This window comes from Clupea harengus, chromosome 24 (assembly GCF_900700415.2).
Source record: "Clupea harengus chromosome 24, Ch_v2.0.2, whole genome shotgun sequence".
Taxonomy (NCBI): Eukaryota; Metazoa; Chordata; class Actinopteri; order Clupeiformes; family Clupeidae; genus Clupea; species Clupea harengus.
The window spans coordinates 10,577,224-10,592,846 of NC_045175.1; the positions used below are offsets into that span (position 1 = coordinate 10,577,224).

The 15,623-nt window shown below is 44.5% G+C and overlaps 2 protein-coding genes across 3 annotated transcripts; one reads left to right on the forward strand and one right to left on the reverse strand.

The window, feature by feature from the left end:
- Positions 1–644: 644 nt before the first annotated feature.
- LOC116219143 (B-cell receptor CD22-like) lies at positions 645–10,718 on the forward strand. 2 transcript variants are annotated; one of them, XM_031562128.2, is made up of 11 exons: positions 645–688; positions 5,664–5,730; positions 5,838–6,119; positions 6,514–6,552; positions 6,742–7,086; positions 7,484–7,741; positions 7,988–8,254; positions 8,479–8,566; positions 8,680–8,734; positions 9,084–9,307; positions 9,707–10,718. In XM_031562128.2, exons 2-11 carry the CDS (start codon positions 5,676–5,678, stop codon positions 9,762–9,764), a joined length of 1,671 nt encoding a protein of 556 aa, XP_031417988.1. In that variant the 5' UTR covers positions 645–688; positions 5,664–5,675; the 3' UTR covers positions 9,765–10,718. The 2 variants fall into 2 exon arrangements, with proteins under 2 accessions (XP_031417988.1, XP_031417989.1); XM_031562129.2 differs by lacking the exon at positions 645–688 and having other exon boundaries at positions 5,569–5,730.
- Positions 10,719–11,978: 1,260 nt separating this feature from the next.
- On the reverse strand, positions 11,979–15,289 carry LOC105904242 (zinc finger protein 771-like). Its single transcript, XM_031561963.1, has 4 exons — positions 15,250–15,289; positions 14,364–14,438; positions 13,731–13,796; positions 11,979–13,093 (listed from the first exon to the last, which is right to left on the reverse strand). The coding sequence occupies exons 1-4, from the start codon at positions 15,287–15,289 to the stop codon at positions 11,979–11,981; spliced, it is 1,296 nt and encodes a 431-aa protein (XP_031417823.1).
- Positions 15,290–15,623: the final 334 nt, after the last annotated feature.

Here is a 15,623-nt window from a genome sequence, read left to right on the forward strand (position 1 = left end):
GCACATATATGAGTGCCTATGTGTTAGCAACAGAGTTGAGGCTAACTTCTTTTAATCACAAAAAGTACACAGTGTGCTGATATGGGAAAAGAAGCAGACCTAGCATCTACAGCTGTGGGTTAATGTTAGAAAACCAGACAAGACCAGTTTGAGATCTGTGTATGATTGCTCATATGTAGGCCACGATGACAATGTGAGTATTCAAATGCTATGAAAGGTATGGTTTAAGAGCGGGGTTCAGCCCTCGAATCTCTGGGAGTGTGATCTGAGAACTTGGGACGTTGCTCTGACCGGCTCCCGGAGCTCTTTGATTAAAAACTCCTACTGTTACTCAACACTGAGTTGCCTGGATGGAAATATTCCAAGTGTTTTTTTTCCCAAAAGCAGGAATGACAAACAACTATTTAAGGTAATGATTAGTCAGGTAGGCTTCAGGTATTGATTACACAGGTAGGTTGAGTTAGTGTGAGAGACACAGAAACTAGTGTCTGATGTTTGGGCCAAGTTGAAATGGCCCCTTCCACATGAACACTTTTAGCACTCTGATGTGAAGGAAGTTGCTGTACACATGATCAGCATGTTAGGCTCCTCCTCCTTAGAGCGCAAACAGTCTCCAACACTCAAGCAGTGAACTAGAAGTTCCTTTAAGTGTACAAATAGCAGACGTCTCTGACAGCAACACAGAAAAGTAAGTAAACATGTTAAAACTAACGTATCTGCTTATAGATCAATACACTGTGTAAATTGTGGTACATGCATTGACATACATTAAGGTGAAGGTCATGTGTATGCATATTTATAGTCACTGGTTTTTATTATTTCATATGCTTCAAATATACTTGTATAGTATCATTCTGTAAATGAAAACTTTGTATAAAACTGTAGTTTGAGCACGATATTAATATCATCTTTACAGCTAAGGCTTCGCTTCTATGTATGCAATGAAAGTTTTGTAAAAAAAGAGAGCTAGAGAGAGAGAGTGAGAGAGAGGGAGAAGATTGAAAGAATGGTGGAGAGTGTAGGAGGATAGTAAGGGATGTAAATATATATTTTTTCCTTTGAGTGGTTTTATGTTGCTGATCTTCCATGATGGTTCAGAGACAAATGCAGCAATGGCGCCACAGAGACTAGAGTGGCAATAATAACGGTCAGATTGTTGCTCCAATTCATGGATGAGAATGAAACGCAGGATATTTGCAACAGAACTTTCAGTTCCTCTTTCTACAACGACTTTTACACCCTTGCTAGCAGTAATGATATTCAGTGTATATGTGTGTACAACTATGGCAGGCGTCTTGAAATATGACTTCACTATTAGAATGTTGAAGTTTTTCCCCATTGCTTTTATGCTATTGTTTATTTTCAGATAGATTTCTTTTTTTTCCTTTGAGTGGTTTTATGTTGCTGATCCTCCATGATGGTTCAGAGACAAATGCAGCAATGGCACCACAGACACTAGTGTGGAATTAATAATGGTCAAATTGTTGCTTCAATGAAGCCATGCTACAGACACGAGGGAGAACTAGGCATATTCTTGAGCAAGCTAGGCACATATTCATTATTCATAGATTCACTAATCACAAGTTCACTAGGAACATATTCACTACACAGGTTCAAAAGGAACATATTCACAGAGCAGAGGTTCACATGGGACATATTCACTACACAGGTTCACAAGGAACATATTCACTACACATAGCACAGGTTCACAAGGAACATATTCACAAAACACAGTATCCACACAGATAGATACCCATTCCACTTAGCCTCACAGCAGGTAGGCTAAGTGTTTTCAGCCTCTCAAGCCTTTCACAGCCTCTCATGCCTGTTTCCAAAGTTCTCCCAATGCCATCTCAAAAAAGTCTCCCCTCAAGAACATGAGGCACCCTTTACACCCTTAACAACGGGCAGCCAGTTGGGTTTAATTGAACCAATTTGGTCTCCCGGGTCCAGCCACTCTCGTGAGGGCCAAACTCCTCGTGAGTCACATATAGAAGTGAATGAATGTGTGGGGAGAACTCCAGCTTGGAGTCCGACAGATGTCTTCCACTGAGACCCCCTTCAATAGGGCCCAGGAAGAAGAGACCCCCCGAGTGGAGTGAGCATGCAGCCCCTCTGGGGGTTCCAAGGACAAACTTGCATAAGACAAACCAATAGCCTCAACTATCCAGCGAGAGAGGCTTGGTTTGGACAGCGGCCTGCCCATAGCCTGAGTGCCAAAGCACAGAAAAAGATGATCAGACTGTCTAAAGCCCCTTCTGCGCTTCACATAACATTGGAGAGCACGCACCGGACACAGCTTGTTCATATGCTCATCCTCTGCGAAAGGAAGGGGTGAGAAAACGGCAAGCTCAATTATCTGATTGCAGGATGGAGCTGCGACTACCTCGGGTGTGTAAACAGCATTGGGACGTATAACTACTTTATCCCCAGCCACCGAAAACTGAAGGCACAATGGGCTGACTGACAGGGCTTGCCTTTCACCAACGCGTTTTGCTGACACCAGTGCCAGGAGAAGCGCTGTTTTCAATGACACAAACTTAATGTCCACTTCCTCTAGGAAGAAACCGAGGCTTTTTCCCTCTCCTGAGACAGATTGGCAATCATTGTGATGGAGTCTTATGTCTTGCCCAGAAAACGTGAAGTTTGGCTGGGCCTCAGAACGCTTTTTTCTGTGTTGACTACAAAGCCAAAGCGATGCAAGTGTGTCATCACTAGGAGGGACTCTTGCTTTGCCGTTTCCTGTGAGCGGCTGCACAGCAGCTAATCATCCAGGTAGTTGAACAGACACATCCCCTGTTGTTGTAGCAGGGTGATAGCTGCCTCCACACACTTTGTGAAAACCCTTGGTGCCAGTGCCAGGCCGAATGGGTGTGAGCAGAATTGGTACGCCCTCCTGCAAACCTCAGAGATTTCTGATGTCTGGGGTGAATGGGAATGTGAAAATAGGCATCCTTTAAATCTATCGTCACAAACCAGTCCCTTGGTTTTATGAACTGGACGAGCTGACAGGAAGTCAGCATTCGGAACTTCCTTTTCATGAGAGCCTTGTTCAGTATTTGTAGATCTAAGATTGTCCGAAAGAAAATATCGGCCGTAGAAGCCTATGTTTACTTCCCCATGTGGGACTACTTGAAATGCACCTTTTTGCAGCAAGGAGTCTATTTCTCCTTGTAGAAAGGGCATCTGTTCTTGCGAAACTACAGACTGGACAACCCCTCTGAACCTGGGAGGGGGCTGAGCAAACTGTAATGTATAACCCACTGTTACTGTTTTGAGGACCCGTGAGGATGCTGCGCATGCTCTCCACACAGTTCTGTAGGCTGAGATTTGAGTTGAATAATTTGTCGGAAGTGACCCCGCTCATGGCCAATATGCCTGTATTTAAACCCATGCCCGCTCCACCTAGGGAGGGGGTTATGATTTGATGGCAACCCATCACGCTGTTTGGAAAAAAACATGGGTGTATGGGTGCTGTACTACTACTTGATGTATTGAGGGGGAATTTACACAAGCTTCAGCTCGCTTCATTTCCAAGCGATCAGGTTCGCTGGGACCTGTTCGGCCCCCCGCGGCGGGCAGCATTCTGGCGCGGGCCGTGGGGCACACTCTGTGGCGGCTGGGCAACTGGCTGTTGTGGTTGGGGCTGTATGGGGGGTCTGAAGGGATGCGCTGCTGCTGCTGCTGGACCTGGAGGAGCTTGACGCTGCTGCTGCGTGGCATCCAAGCCTGGAAAGCTTCAGAGCTATTCTGCTCCACCTCGAACTTTGCAGTCATGGTGCCGACTGCATCACCAAACACCCCCGTCATGCTGACTGGAGCATCAAGGAATGGGGCCTTCTCTTGGTCTGACAGCTGCACGAGTGAAAGCCATAAGGAACGCTGCTTTGGCACTGCCGCACCCATAACCCGTCTCAAAGCCTGGGAGGTGCAGCAGGTGAGACGGAGAGAGAGGTCTGTCTTCCTGCGCAGCTCCACCACCACCTCGTTTTCACTGCCTAGGGAAGACGACAGCTCGGTGAGCAGCTTGGCCTTGTACCTCTGCAGCAGTGCTGCGGTGTTGCTGGAGCATGTAGCCTGTACAGCTGTCAGGTAGGACTTCTCTGCCAGGGCAGCTTGGTGTCTGTCCACCCGGGTAGGGAGAAGTGGCTTTTGGCCCAGGCATGGGTGAGGATGGGGACAAATATCCTGCCACAGCATCCTCCAGCAGTGGAAACGAGAGGTACCCACTCTCCTTGGCCTGGTCCAGATGCAGGTAGGCTGCGAACCCAGGGACTGGGGAACGCTCCGAGTAGGGGGTGGCCCATGTCCTCGTTAGTTCCCTATGTACCTCTGGGAAGAAAGGGATAGGGCTGGGGGCCTGATATGGGGGGGGGTCCGTAATATTCACCATCAAGCAACGAGCTCTCTGTGCTGAGTAGGGTAGGGAGGGGGAGACCTAGCCTGTAAGCTGCCCTCAAGACTACCTTGTGCAGCTGTTGGCCCACTGTCCTGGATGACACTGGGGGAGAGGGTACCCGCGGTTCGTCAACCATTTCCACGTCAATGTCGTCATCTGACACGTGCCCCTCACTGTAATCAGGCAGGCTCTCTGACTCCAGTCCGAATTCCAAATCTGGAACGGGCCGGTCTGAGAACGGTAGCTCCACCGCTGCCTCTTGGTGCGTTGCTACCAGGACGGTGGGTGAAGGAGTGAAGGAGGGGGCGGCTGCGGCAGGGGCGGCAGGGGCGGCAGGGGCGGCTGCGGCGGTTAAACGGCTGCCGGACATCCCGGTGCCTGCTGCCATAGGTGGGCTCTGTCCAGCTGGGAGAGTCTCTCCCCAGCGTAAACAGGCATTGGTTCTCTTGCTTCCCTGCGATCCCAGTAAGCAAGGCGTTTTGTAACCCTTGCGAGTGTCATGTTGGCACAGAATTCGCAGGGGGGACCGCCACTCAGAGTTGCCTCAGCGTGCTCTCTGCCAAGGCACACAATGCAACGACGGTGTCTGTCCCCTTTCGCCCTGCTGTGCCAAAAATCCGGGCACAGTTGCCTGGTCATCCTGAGAATGAGAGAAAGTTAGAAAAATAGACGAGTCCGTTCTATCAAAAACGGTAACAACCGTTAGGCAGCAAGCCAGCTAGCAGGTCAGTCTGTGGACTAACCAAAAACTAGCGAGCTAACGAACAAGCTAGGTAGCTAACTCTAACGTTTCCAAATGTTCTAAAAATACTTTAACTCGCGGCACTCAAAGCCAGTGGCGGGAGAAACCACACTCACCGACTTAAAGGAGTTGAAGCCCACGGAGTTGAAGCTCGAAACTTAGAATTACTGCCGTACTAGTCACTAGGTGAAAGCACTTGACTGGTTCACTTCAAGCATTTAAAGAGGACGAGGTGGCGTAAATCATGGCTATTTAAGCACTCATGAGGGGCGGGGTCAGGAGAATGATTGACACCTTCTCAGCCATTCGGTGTACGTGAAAAGTGCTTTGATTGGCTCCGTGCCTACATCATGTCCCATGTGTTAGATCGCAGTCCACTGTGATAGGGAACTGGAGGAGCTGTTTGATATCTCTAGGGAATGAGGTCCATATTGATCATGAGTGCTGGCAATCCCATTATCTAAACCATGAAATCATGAAACACTGACAAATCATTAAACTTTGAATTCTCTGTACCCACAGCTTGAAGCAGTCATGTCATTCACAGGAAAAGAGACATTTCTGGCCACATATATTTTCCTTTTAGCAGGTAGGCCAGCAGATAAAGTGACCCAACTCAAGTTAACTAACTAAGACGGTTGTGCTGGTGGTGGTGAGGGCATCTCTGGTAATTATTTTGTGTATTTGTGATTTTAGGTGTTTTTGGCGAGCAAGGACGATATTTCAGCATCTGTGCTTCAGAGGGGTCAACTGTTGTCTTCTCCCGCCCTCCATCTGAGGGAAAAGGGGGGTTCTGGTATAAAAAAGAGCTGGGAGTTAAGAATCTTCTTCATATGCCAGAGTATAAAACGCGTAGCAGCACTTATGACAATACGCGTTTGTTGCTGATTAAAGATGTAAAACTGATGGACTCAGGTGTTTTCGGATACACCTCATCTTCAACACGCGAAAGCCATGGAGTGTTACTCTCTGTGATGGGTAAATATGGTCTGTTCTGCTCTGGGGAAATCTGCACATTACAACACTTTTTCCTGTACTGGGAATAAATATATGCAGTTCATATGATTAGAATAAGTGAACATGGCCTCTAAAAACATCCAATAATATTATTATCAATTATCAATGGAAACTGTTGTTTGATGCTTTGGGTCCCAAAGTAAATTTAATAACTCAATTAATTCAATGAAAAGTTTTAGCCCATGCTGAAGTTCAGTGTTAAAACTCCCCCAAAGGGTCACGGTTTTGCTCAATTCTGAATCGGCTGCCTGTTAGTTTAAAATTTCTAGAATACATGGCCATTATGAACCAATACCAGCTGTTGTAATCATGGCAATTACGAAGGATTCACTGAAATGTGTGTGTCTCACCTCAGGTACACCTGGAATGGTGAACTCCACTGCGCTGACTCAGAGTAAGACAAACCTGTTAAACATTCCTCCTCTTGTGATGCTCATCATGTACTAATGTTGGTTAGGAATCAATCATGGAGGCTTTGGATACTGACACTCATAGTTTTGACTAGTGACAGAGAGAATTGAAAAATTTCTTTCAGTGTATCGACTGTACTCCTGACCTGACCTTATTTTTTTGTATTGTACAGGTCTTTTAGACAAACAGTGTTGGAGTGTGATGCACTCCTCTAGGATTTGTGCTTTAAAGGGGTCATCGGTGGATATGCATTGTCTTTACTCATATCCAAAAGATCTCAAAATCACAACAACAATCTGGTATACTGATTGGAAGCCTTTAAAAAATAACCCTGATGACATCAGTGTAGATGAGCAGTTTCAGAATCGTGTGGAGTACATTGGGAATAAGGAGAACAACTGCACCCTGAGAATAAACCAACTTAGAGAGAGGGACACCCTGAAGAAATACAAGTTCAGGTTTATAAATGACCAATCCACTGGATATTCAGGATCTGATATTAAACTGTCTCTTACAAGTAAGTCATAACATTTCTAAAGCAACATTGATATTGTGTTTTGTTCAGAAGGTCTTAGAACTCATGTGTTGTAGTGTGAGCCTTTTCTTCCAGCTGGAGGAATGCATCTGTATCCGAAGCTAACTGATAGAGAGCTGTGCTGAGTCCACAGAGACAGTAGTGTGCAGATGTTTTAACAGCTACTGATGGGCATGGGATTTGGTTTGAGTTTAACAGAGCTTAGGAAACCCTAAGTAGAAATTATATTCCAGGCAGTCTTTATCTCTAAATCAGTGGTGTGAAGGTGACATTCAGTTGCCAGTGCCAGTTTGTTACCCCATAAACCTGGGCTTGAGGCTGAATGGGGCGACTGCTATCTACTTTAACTACAACCACACATAAACATATTTTGTCTCAGATCTACAGGTGATTGTGAATCCTATTACAGTCAATGAGGGACAGAATGTGTCACTGACCTGCAGAACTACCTGCATTCTAAGTACCAACCCCATCTACATCTGGTACAAGAACTCACATCCTGTGAGTGACAAACACATAGGCATCAACAACACCCAGCACTTAAACCAAGTCACTAGTGAGGATGCTGGTAGCTACTCCTGTGCTGTCAAAGGACATGAAGAACATCCTTCACCTGCTGAGACTCTCAATGTCAGATGTGAGTAAATAGGGTAAAAGCATGCAAAGAGTAAAATAATATCTTGATTGATTGGTTGACTTGTATTCTTTATTTATTTTTTTTGCCATTTTGACAGATGCCCCACCCCCAAATAATGTGTTTGTGAATCATAGTTAACCCTGTGAAAATGTGAAAAGGTCAAACAGTAAGAGTAAATACACTGATGTATTCATTATTTTGACATTCTAATTCATTTGTTTTTACACCTACACCTGTTTTTGACAGATGCTCCAAAAAGCACCTCCTTATCAGTCAGCCGCTCCGGTGAACTAGTGGAGGGAAGTGTAGTGACTCTGACCTGCAACAGTGATGCCAACCCACCAGTGCAGAACTACACCTGGAATAAGAAGACTGAAAATGAAACTGTTGTCATAGGAACAGGGAAGAGTATAAACCTGACTTTGGCCTCTGGTGATGGAGGGCTGTACTACTGTACAGCATGGAATGAAGTGGGCTTCCAGAACTCTTCTACATTCCAGGACACTTTGTCAGGTATTTCAACATGTCCCTCTACACCATAATGTTGGATATTTAAATGTCATCATTAATGTGATGGATTGTAACAGCTCTAAAGTTGAGTTTACGATAGCTTTTACTGATTTACCTATTGTATCAGAGTATCAGTACCTCAATACTTTTTTTTTCTGTCTGTCTTCCTATCCCCTCTTTATTTTATCTGCCAAATTATTATAATTGAATGCCTTCTCTTTGGGTAGGAGCAGTCGTGCCCTTGGCTGCGGTATCAGCAGCTGCTGTGGTCTCTGTTATCGTCATCCTGCTGGTGCTGATCCTGGTGTGGCTGAGGTGAGTGTCTGTCTGGCTCATATAATTAACCTGAGCAAAATCAGACGCTATTGTTGGATTGAACTAGATTGATCTGTTTTTGTGTTTCACTTTCCCTCTATCCTTTTGTCCAGGAAGCGTGGCAGAAATGCATCAAGAGTCAATGCACTTTCTTCTGGTATCCAACAGGTGAGTTTATTAGAAGTAACCCTATCTATATATCTACATCTGTGGTTTTCTTTCTCCCGTTTTCTCTATCTTGCTGTGCTCTGCATTGTAACGTTAATTCCCTGTGGCATGTCTTATGAGCCAAACACACCTGCTTTAGTTTATCAAGATTGGTGTGTTTAGAGCAGGTATAGATTAAAAGATACATACCTGATTTAGGTTGTTTTAATGACACTGATTTGTGTGTTTAGAGCAGGTGGAGATAAAAAGAGACCTGAAGCAGGACTGACAACCCCTGCATGTTATATTTGCTTTTGATGTTTGGATTAAACATTAGTCTCCTATTTACTCTCTCTCTCTCTCTTCCCAGAGAAACAACCACTCTCTGTATGCTGTGTCAGGAATAGCTGCGACCTCCAGCTCAGAACAGGGGATGGATGTGAGCGCTTCTGATGATGTCCAGTATGCCAGCGTTCAGTTCAAGAAATCCACAGGACGAGAGATGCCCTTCTGTCCGACTGCTCAAAGCCACCAAGAGGAGCAGGACGTCCAGTATGCAGCTGTTAACACCTGCCGACCCAATGCTGCCTCCTGGTGAGCATACGCTGGCATTACAAGAAACCTGATATTTAACTACATTATGTGGCTTTTGTCCCCTAGAGTGCAACACCAAACGGGCTACCTGCTACAAATATTATATTGTTTGTTGTTTTTGTTACATATTGTGTTTACAGTTTATCGTTAAAAAGAATCTTAGGAAGGAAAGTAGTAAACAGCTAATCTTAGGTAGGTAACAGCTAGCAACAATTTCAGCATTTTGTGGATAATCTTCTCAGGATCTCATTAAGTCTTTTTAGAGTTCATGGATATTGTCAAATTTTGCCAAAACCAGAGATGCTGTGGTTAAACACATTTGTCAAAACTTAAACAAATGTGTGTTCAATTTGGATTCAAAGTTCTAACAACAGAGGCTATGCTGTTTTCTTTCCACAGCACTGGAGGTGGTGAGGAGGTTTATAGTACCATCAATAAAACCAGGACCAGGCCATGACAGAGATGCAGCTACTGACCATGTGCCTGAATTCAGCATGAGCGTGATATAAACAAGACTTTTGCTGGATTAACCTCTGCTCAAATTAATTTGTAGATACTACTAAAATGAGTGTGATATAAACAAGACTTGTGTTGGATTATCCTCTGTTTATGTTAATGTATTGATACCAATTTCGTCAGCGTGATATAAACAAGATTTGTGCTGGTTTAATCTCTGCTAATGTTATTTTTTAGATACTACTAACGTGAGTGTGATATAAACAAGATTTGTGCTGGATTAACCTCAACTAATGTGCATTTTTAGATACTACTTGGAGAATGCCTTATGCTCATACTTCCTCACCTATTTGTGTACAAGATTTCCACTTTGTGTGTGTTCAACTGTTCATAGTTAATTGTACTCTACTCTAATATACCTTACCCTTCATATTTTATCAGTTAATAAAGTCAGTAGTTGATTTTTCAAAATTATTTGTTGTCCTGTCCCTTAACTCTCAACAATATTTTTGAAATAGTATTTTTTTAAGTATTATTATTAATTTAATTTAATATATTAGTCCCAATTGAACACATATCAGTTGTGAGGATGGAATGCACATACTACAACAAAATGTCTGCCAGTGGCCTCAATTCATCACAGCTGACTGTCAAGACAATGGGTGCTGTAAATACACTGAAAACTGTGAGTTAAAGGTGAAATGTGTAGTTTTTGTTGCCAAATATGGAATTAATTACAGACTAATCTCAATGACACAATTCTGCAAGTGCAGGGAAACAGATTCAGTTGTTTCTGGGCATTCTGTTACCATTGGCTCTTTGATTCAGTTGTTTCTTATGCCTTTATTTACATGTTTGTCAAGGTTGGAACAATGTAACCAAATACAAACAAAAGAAAAGACATAGAAAACGAATGCAAAGAAATACCTAGAAATCTGTACTTGTAGCATGCCTTCAGAATCACATAATTGTTCACAAGTCTGGAACCTTTTTGTTGTTGTTGTTGTTCTGACAACAAAAACAGCTTACTACGCCTTTAAAGGAATTTTGGATGTAAATCTGTATTACTGCAATGGTCTCACTTAAATAGAGCCCAGGTAGCATAGTGCAATAACAATCAAATCAGTGCACAAACGAACAAACAAACAAACAAACAAACAAAAGTCACAGATTTGCAGAAAACAGTAGCAAAGCAGAGAACCAAGACCTATAATAATGTCAATAAGAGTTAAATGTGCAGGTTCTTCAGTGTTAACGGGGAATATTTTAAAGCCTTAATTGGGCTACTATTTTTCCCACCTACTATAAAAAAATACATTTCTAAAAGGACTGTTCAATAATCCTGTCACATTCATCACATCGACAGACACAGAGACAATCAGAGCTATGACTTTACTTAACAAACAGCCTGACAACAACAAAACCACAACAGGTTTATAGTGGTAAACAGACGGGCATGATGGTGTGTGGTCTCTCACTGGGTGTCCACTTCTCAACGGCTCACCTCATGATTATTAGGGTTATTCAAATATGGTCGTTTAAAGGCCTGAGTTAATGATTCCCTTTGCCATTAAAATGTGAAAAGCCCTCTCTAGAGCCAGTGTTTTGGTTTGTCCCTTCTGGGCTACTGTAGAAAAATGGTAGTGCAACAAGGCGGTCTCTGTGGAAGAGGACCCGCTCCTATGTGGATACGAAGGGCTCATTCATTCAAGATAACAAAAACACAACGATTTGTAGTTACAGATAATTATACACTAATGAAAACAATTATTAAAGTTATGTCCATTTCTGCTAATAGATCCCCCTAAATTCTCCACACTTCACCTTTAAAGGAGTGGTCTAAGGCTGCAGAAAAAGAGAGGCACGTACAGCCTACTTGGAGACAAGTGAATTAATCAAACTGCATCAGAGCTGAAGGGCTTCTCGCCGCTGTGCGCAGAATGAGGACAAGAGAGTACAGGGGCAAAGACAAAAGAACAGTGGACCGTGCGGGAGAAGAGATCATAATATGTCTGACATTGTGTTCCTCTGTTCAAACAGTCGAGGATAATAAGAAGTTTGGCCAACACCATAAGTGAAGTGAAGAAAAAAGGTTACTGGCCTCATTTCATACAGAAAGGAGAGGGATCTTCCCAAGAGCTCTTCCTCTGCCAGCCTGTCTGTTTGTGTTTGTGTGTGTGTGTGTGTGTGTGTGTGTGTGTGTGTGTGTTTTCGTTCAGGAGACAGAGGACAGAGTTGGAGCAAATATGGCATCATTACGTATTGTGTCAGTGTTTTCATCCTTCTTCTCCTCCTCCTCCAAGGTCCTGACCTTGGCGGGCGTGACCTTGGCGGGTGTGACCTTGGCGGGTGTGACCTTGGCGGGCGTGACCTTGGCGGGCGTGACTTCTCCAGTGTCATGGTTCCTCGGATGTTCCGCTGGCTGGGCCGACTGCACAAAAGGGCGCCCCCCGTCGCCGCGCCGGCTCGCTTTCTCCCCTTCTGTCGCGTGTGTGCGGAAATGCGCCCGGAGCTTGGCCGGCTCCCGGAAGCCCTTGCCACAGGCGAGGCACGGGTATGGCCGAGCGCCCGTGTGCGTGAGCGTATGCTTCTTGAGGTGCTCAGACTGTGTGAAGCGCTTGCCGCATTCGTCGCAGCCATAGGGCTTTTCACCGCTGTGCATGCGAAGGTGCTTGCGCAGGTGGCCCAGCCGGGCAAAGGCCTTGCCACACTGGCCACAGCTGTGTGGCTTCTCACCGGTGTGCGTGCGCTTGTGCCGGCGGAACGACGACGAGTCCATGAAGAGGCGGCCGCACACCTCGCACGCGTGTGGCGTTGCTGCTGTGTGGGTGCGCCGGTGCTGCCGCAGGCTGGACGGATCGCCGTAGCTGCGGCCACAGTCGGCGCAGCGAAATGGCCGTTCACCCGTGTGTGTGCGGCCGTGGGCCTTTAGCCGCGCAGCGAGCCGAAAGCTTCGCCCGCACTCGCCGCACGTGTACGGACGCTCACCCGTGTGCTTGCGCATGTGGTCCTTGAGGGTGCCTGAGCGGCCGAAACTCGCGCCGCACTCGGGGCACACGTAGGGCTTCTCGCCGGAGTGGGCGCGCCGGTGCTCGCGGAAGTTTCCGGCATACATGAAGCTCTTGCCACACTGGGCGCACTGGTAGGGCTTCTCTCCCGTGTGCACGCGCCGGTGTGAGCGCAGGTGCTCCAGGCGTGTGAAGCGCTTGCCGCAGTCGGGACACGAGTGTGGCCGCCGCCGGAGCTCCATGGAGGAAGAGTCCTCTGCGTCACCGTGGAGACCAGACGATGGAGGACAGGAGCCATGGATGATGCCAGGGAGATGATTGCCTGGTCAGGAGAGCAGACAAATAGAGATAGGTGAGAACAAACTCAAAAGAGAACAAACAGTCAACATGGGAGATGGACATAAAACTGAGATGAAGGGAGAGGACAGACAACACCACGTGACTTGACAAAGTAAACAAGCGCTGGCAGTGTGATGTTCACCACACATTAATGCCAAACAACAGATACAGAAACGGAACAGAACTTTCTTTAACACATTTTCTTTGTTCCTGATTAATCCATCATATAGTTTGGATAGGTAATGGGGACTCGAGACTCAGTAACACCAATATCCAGATACCAGTTACAGACTACAGACCCACACCATAAATATAGTGCAGAAAAATGTCAGTGACTACTGACATAATGTATATATTCTGTTGATCAGTCACAACCCCCTTTGGTCCTTACACCTTTTATAATATGCAAGGCATATAATAAAATATAATATTTATATATATACTATATACAGTGATATTGTTATATATATATAACAATATCAGTAGACTTGTCAGATCTGTCAATTATGTATTCATTCAAATCACTCTATGATGATGATTTCACTGTTCAAGGGGATCTGTGTTTCATTTCACTGTAGTCTTGTATTTGTCCGTTAATTAAATTCTGAAGATACACCTACTGGATGAGAAGTCATCAATCGCCTCAGCTTCGGCTTCCTCTTCTGCTTCGTCAATATCGTCTTCCACTAGAAAGGATGTATGATAAGAAGGTGAGGAGAAATAATAATGATAATAATAATAATAATGATAATAATGTGTGCTGAGCAGAATGGCACGTCTCATCAAACTTCAATAAACAAAAACAAGAGTCTCCTTCTCTCCATTCATGCTTTGTCTCACTGCACATTCATGGACTTATCATTCATAATTACCACTCAACACCGACAAGCTTAATCTGGACTACTTTGTTTCCAGTTTCCGAATTGCATTCACATTCATGTGATGATTAATTGTGGTGGCATCCTGAGGGGTATTCCAGGTTATATCCACTGTGTTGGTTAACCTTGACTTGACCTGTGCATTCTCAGCGAACCTGTAACCGAACTATATCTACTGAACGTTTGAACCTGTGAGCTGCAATGGCGAAAAAGAGAGAGTCGTAGCTTCCCTCACAGAGGTGTTGCGAGATTCTGCATAGTACTCTTAGATCTCTGACTACTGTCTAGCACTGACGTGTATGTTTCCATGGATACTAACATACCCAGGTAAGTGACTAAAGTGACCCGCTTCCTGGAATGCCCCTCTGTACTGACCTGGTCCCATCAAATCAGACACTTCATCTTCGTCATCCTCATCTTCCTCCTCCTTCGTCGTTGTCACAAAGTGAACTGTAGCAAACACAATTCAACCACAATCATTAAGTATTTCAGTCAGACACTTAAGTGTTTTAGTAGATACTTAAGTTTTGAAGGATTCCACTGCAGCATATATATTTGAAAAGGAGAAGATTCAGGGTTTCTCATGGTGTTATTGTTATGTCTGTAGGACAAATACTCGCAGAGCTTTTAAATGCAATTGCTAAAAATAGCTCCAACTGCCCCATGGGGCACCTCCGGGTTGGAAGGGTTAAGGACCGTGTTTGTGACCAAGCAGTAGTGTGATTAGATTTTAGGTGGATAATTTTTTTTTTATTTAAACACACAAATTCTGTGTGTTGTCGGACAAGCCAAACATTCAAAATATCACAGCATTCTTTTATGGATGAAGTGCTTGCTAGTGTTTTACAAGGTACAGTTGCCAAGATGATGTATATTTTAAGGAAGAACATTTTAGCAATACAATAAAAACCCACAAAAACACATCAAATGCTTGCGTTCTTTATTAGAAACTTGGAAGACAGATTTTTAGGTTTTTAACAAGTGCACAATCTGTATACAAATCAACAATCTGTGATGCGTGTGTGTCTCCATTTTGCAGCTCTGAAGCTGCACATAGATATGAAGGCACTTAGTGAAGTGCTGCATCAGAATGAGAGATAGGATACATGACAAAAGGTCCACCACAGCTCCCAGTACCCACCCCTGCTCCCAGTCCAGCTAGCCCAATCCACCCACAGCTCCCAATCACCCAGCCACCCCAATCCACCCACAGCACCACTGCTTTCACTACAGCCTCTAATAGGCTCATTTATAAACTCACACTCAAAGAGGAGGGACCCTCTCTTTCTGACCATGGACATTCTGCACCTGCTATAATGTCCAACAATAAGTCTCATTGCTATATCTCTAACCTTTTCCTGTCTGAGCAAATATAATTAGCAACTAGTCAAAACAGAGCTGTCCAGATGTCAACATTGACCAGTGTGCACGCCCCACATGAAGTATCCCCCCTCAGCGTAAGAGCAAAGGCCTGTGGGAAATGTAGACCTTTTGAACAACCCAACATGTAGAATTTCGAGCGATGACGCCACTGACCAAGACGACTTAAAGGAGAGTCCAAATTACATTATATTATACATTGATTACATTATATGTACTGTATAATCAATATATAATAATCAAATTATTAAATAC

What these genes read in the sequence shown, in the direction of transcription:
- LOC116219143 (XM_031562128.2), top strand. Translation starts at nt 5,676, where the DNA reads ATGTCATTCACAGGAAAAGAGACATTTCTGGCCACATATATTTTCCTT. An exon ending in ATTCCAGGACACTTTGTCAG is followed by an intron (nt 8,255 to 8,478) that starts GTATTTCAACAT and finishes CTCTTTGGGTAG; the next exon opens with GAGCAGTCGTGCCCTTGGCT. An exon ending in CTGATCCTGGTGTGGCTGAG is followed by an intron (nt 8,567 to 8,679) that starts GTGAGTGTCTGT and finishes CCTTTTGTCCAG; the next exon opens with GAAGCGTGGCAGAAATGCAT.
- LOC105904242 (XM_031561963.1), bottom strand. Translation starts at nt 15,289, where the DNA reads ATGTCCATGGTCAGAAAGAGAGGGTCCCTCCTCTTTGAGT. An exon ending in AGGGTCCCTCCTCTTTGAGT is followed by an intron (nt 14,439 to 15,249) that starts GTGAGTTTATAA and finishes TGTTTGCTACAG; the next exon opens with TTCACTTTGTGACAACGACG. An exon ending in GTCTGATTTGATGGGACCAG is followed by an intron (nt 13,797 to 14,363) that starts GTCAGTACAGAG and finishes CATCCTTTCTAG; the next exon opens with TGGAAGACGATATTGACGAA.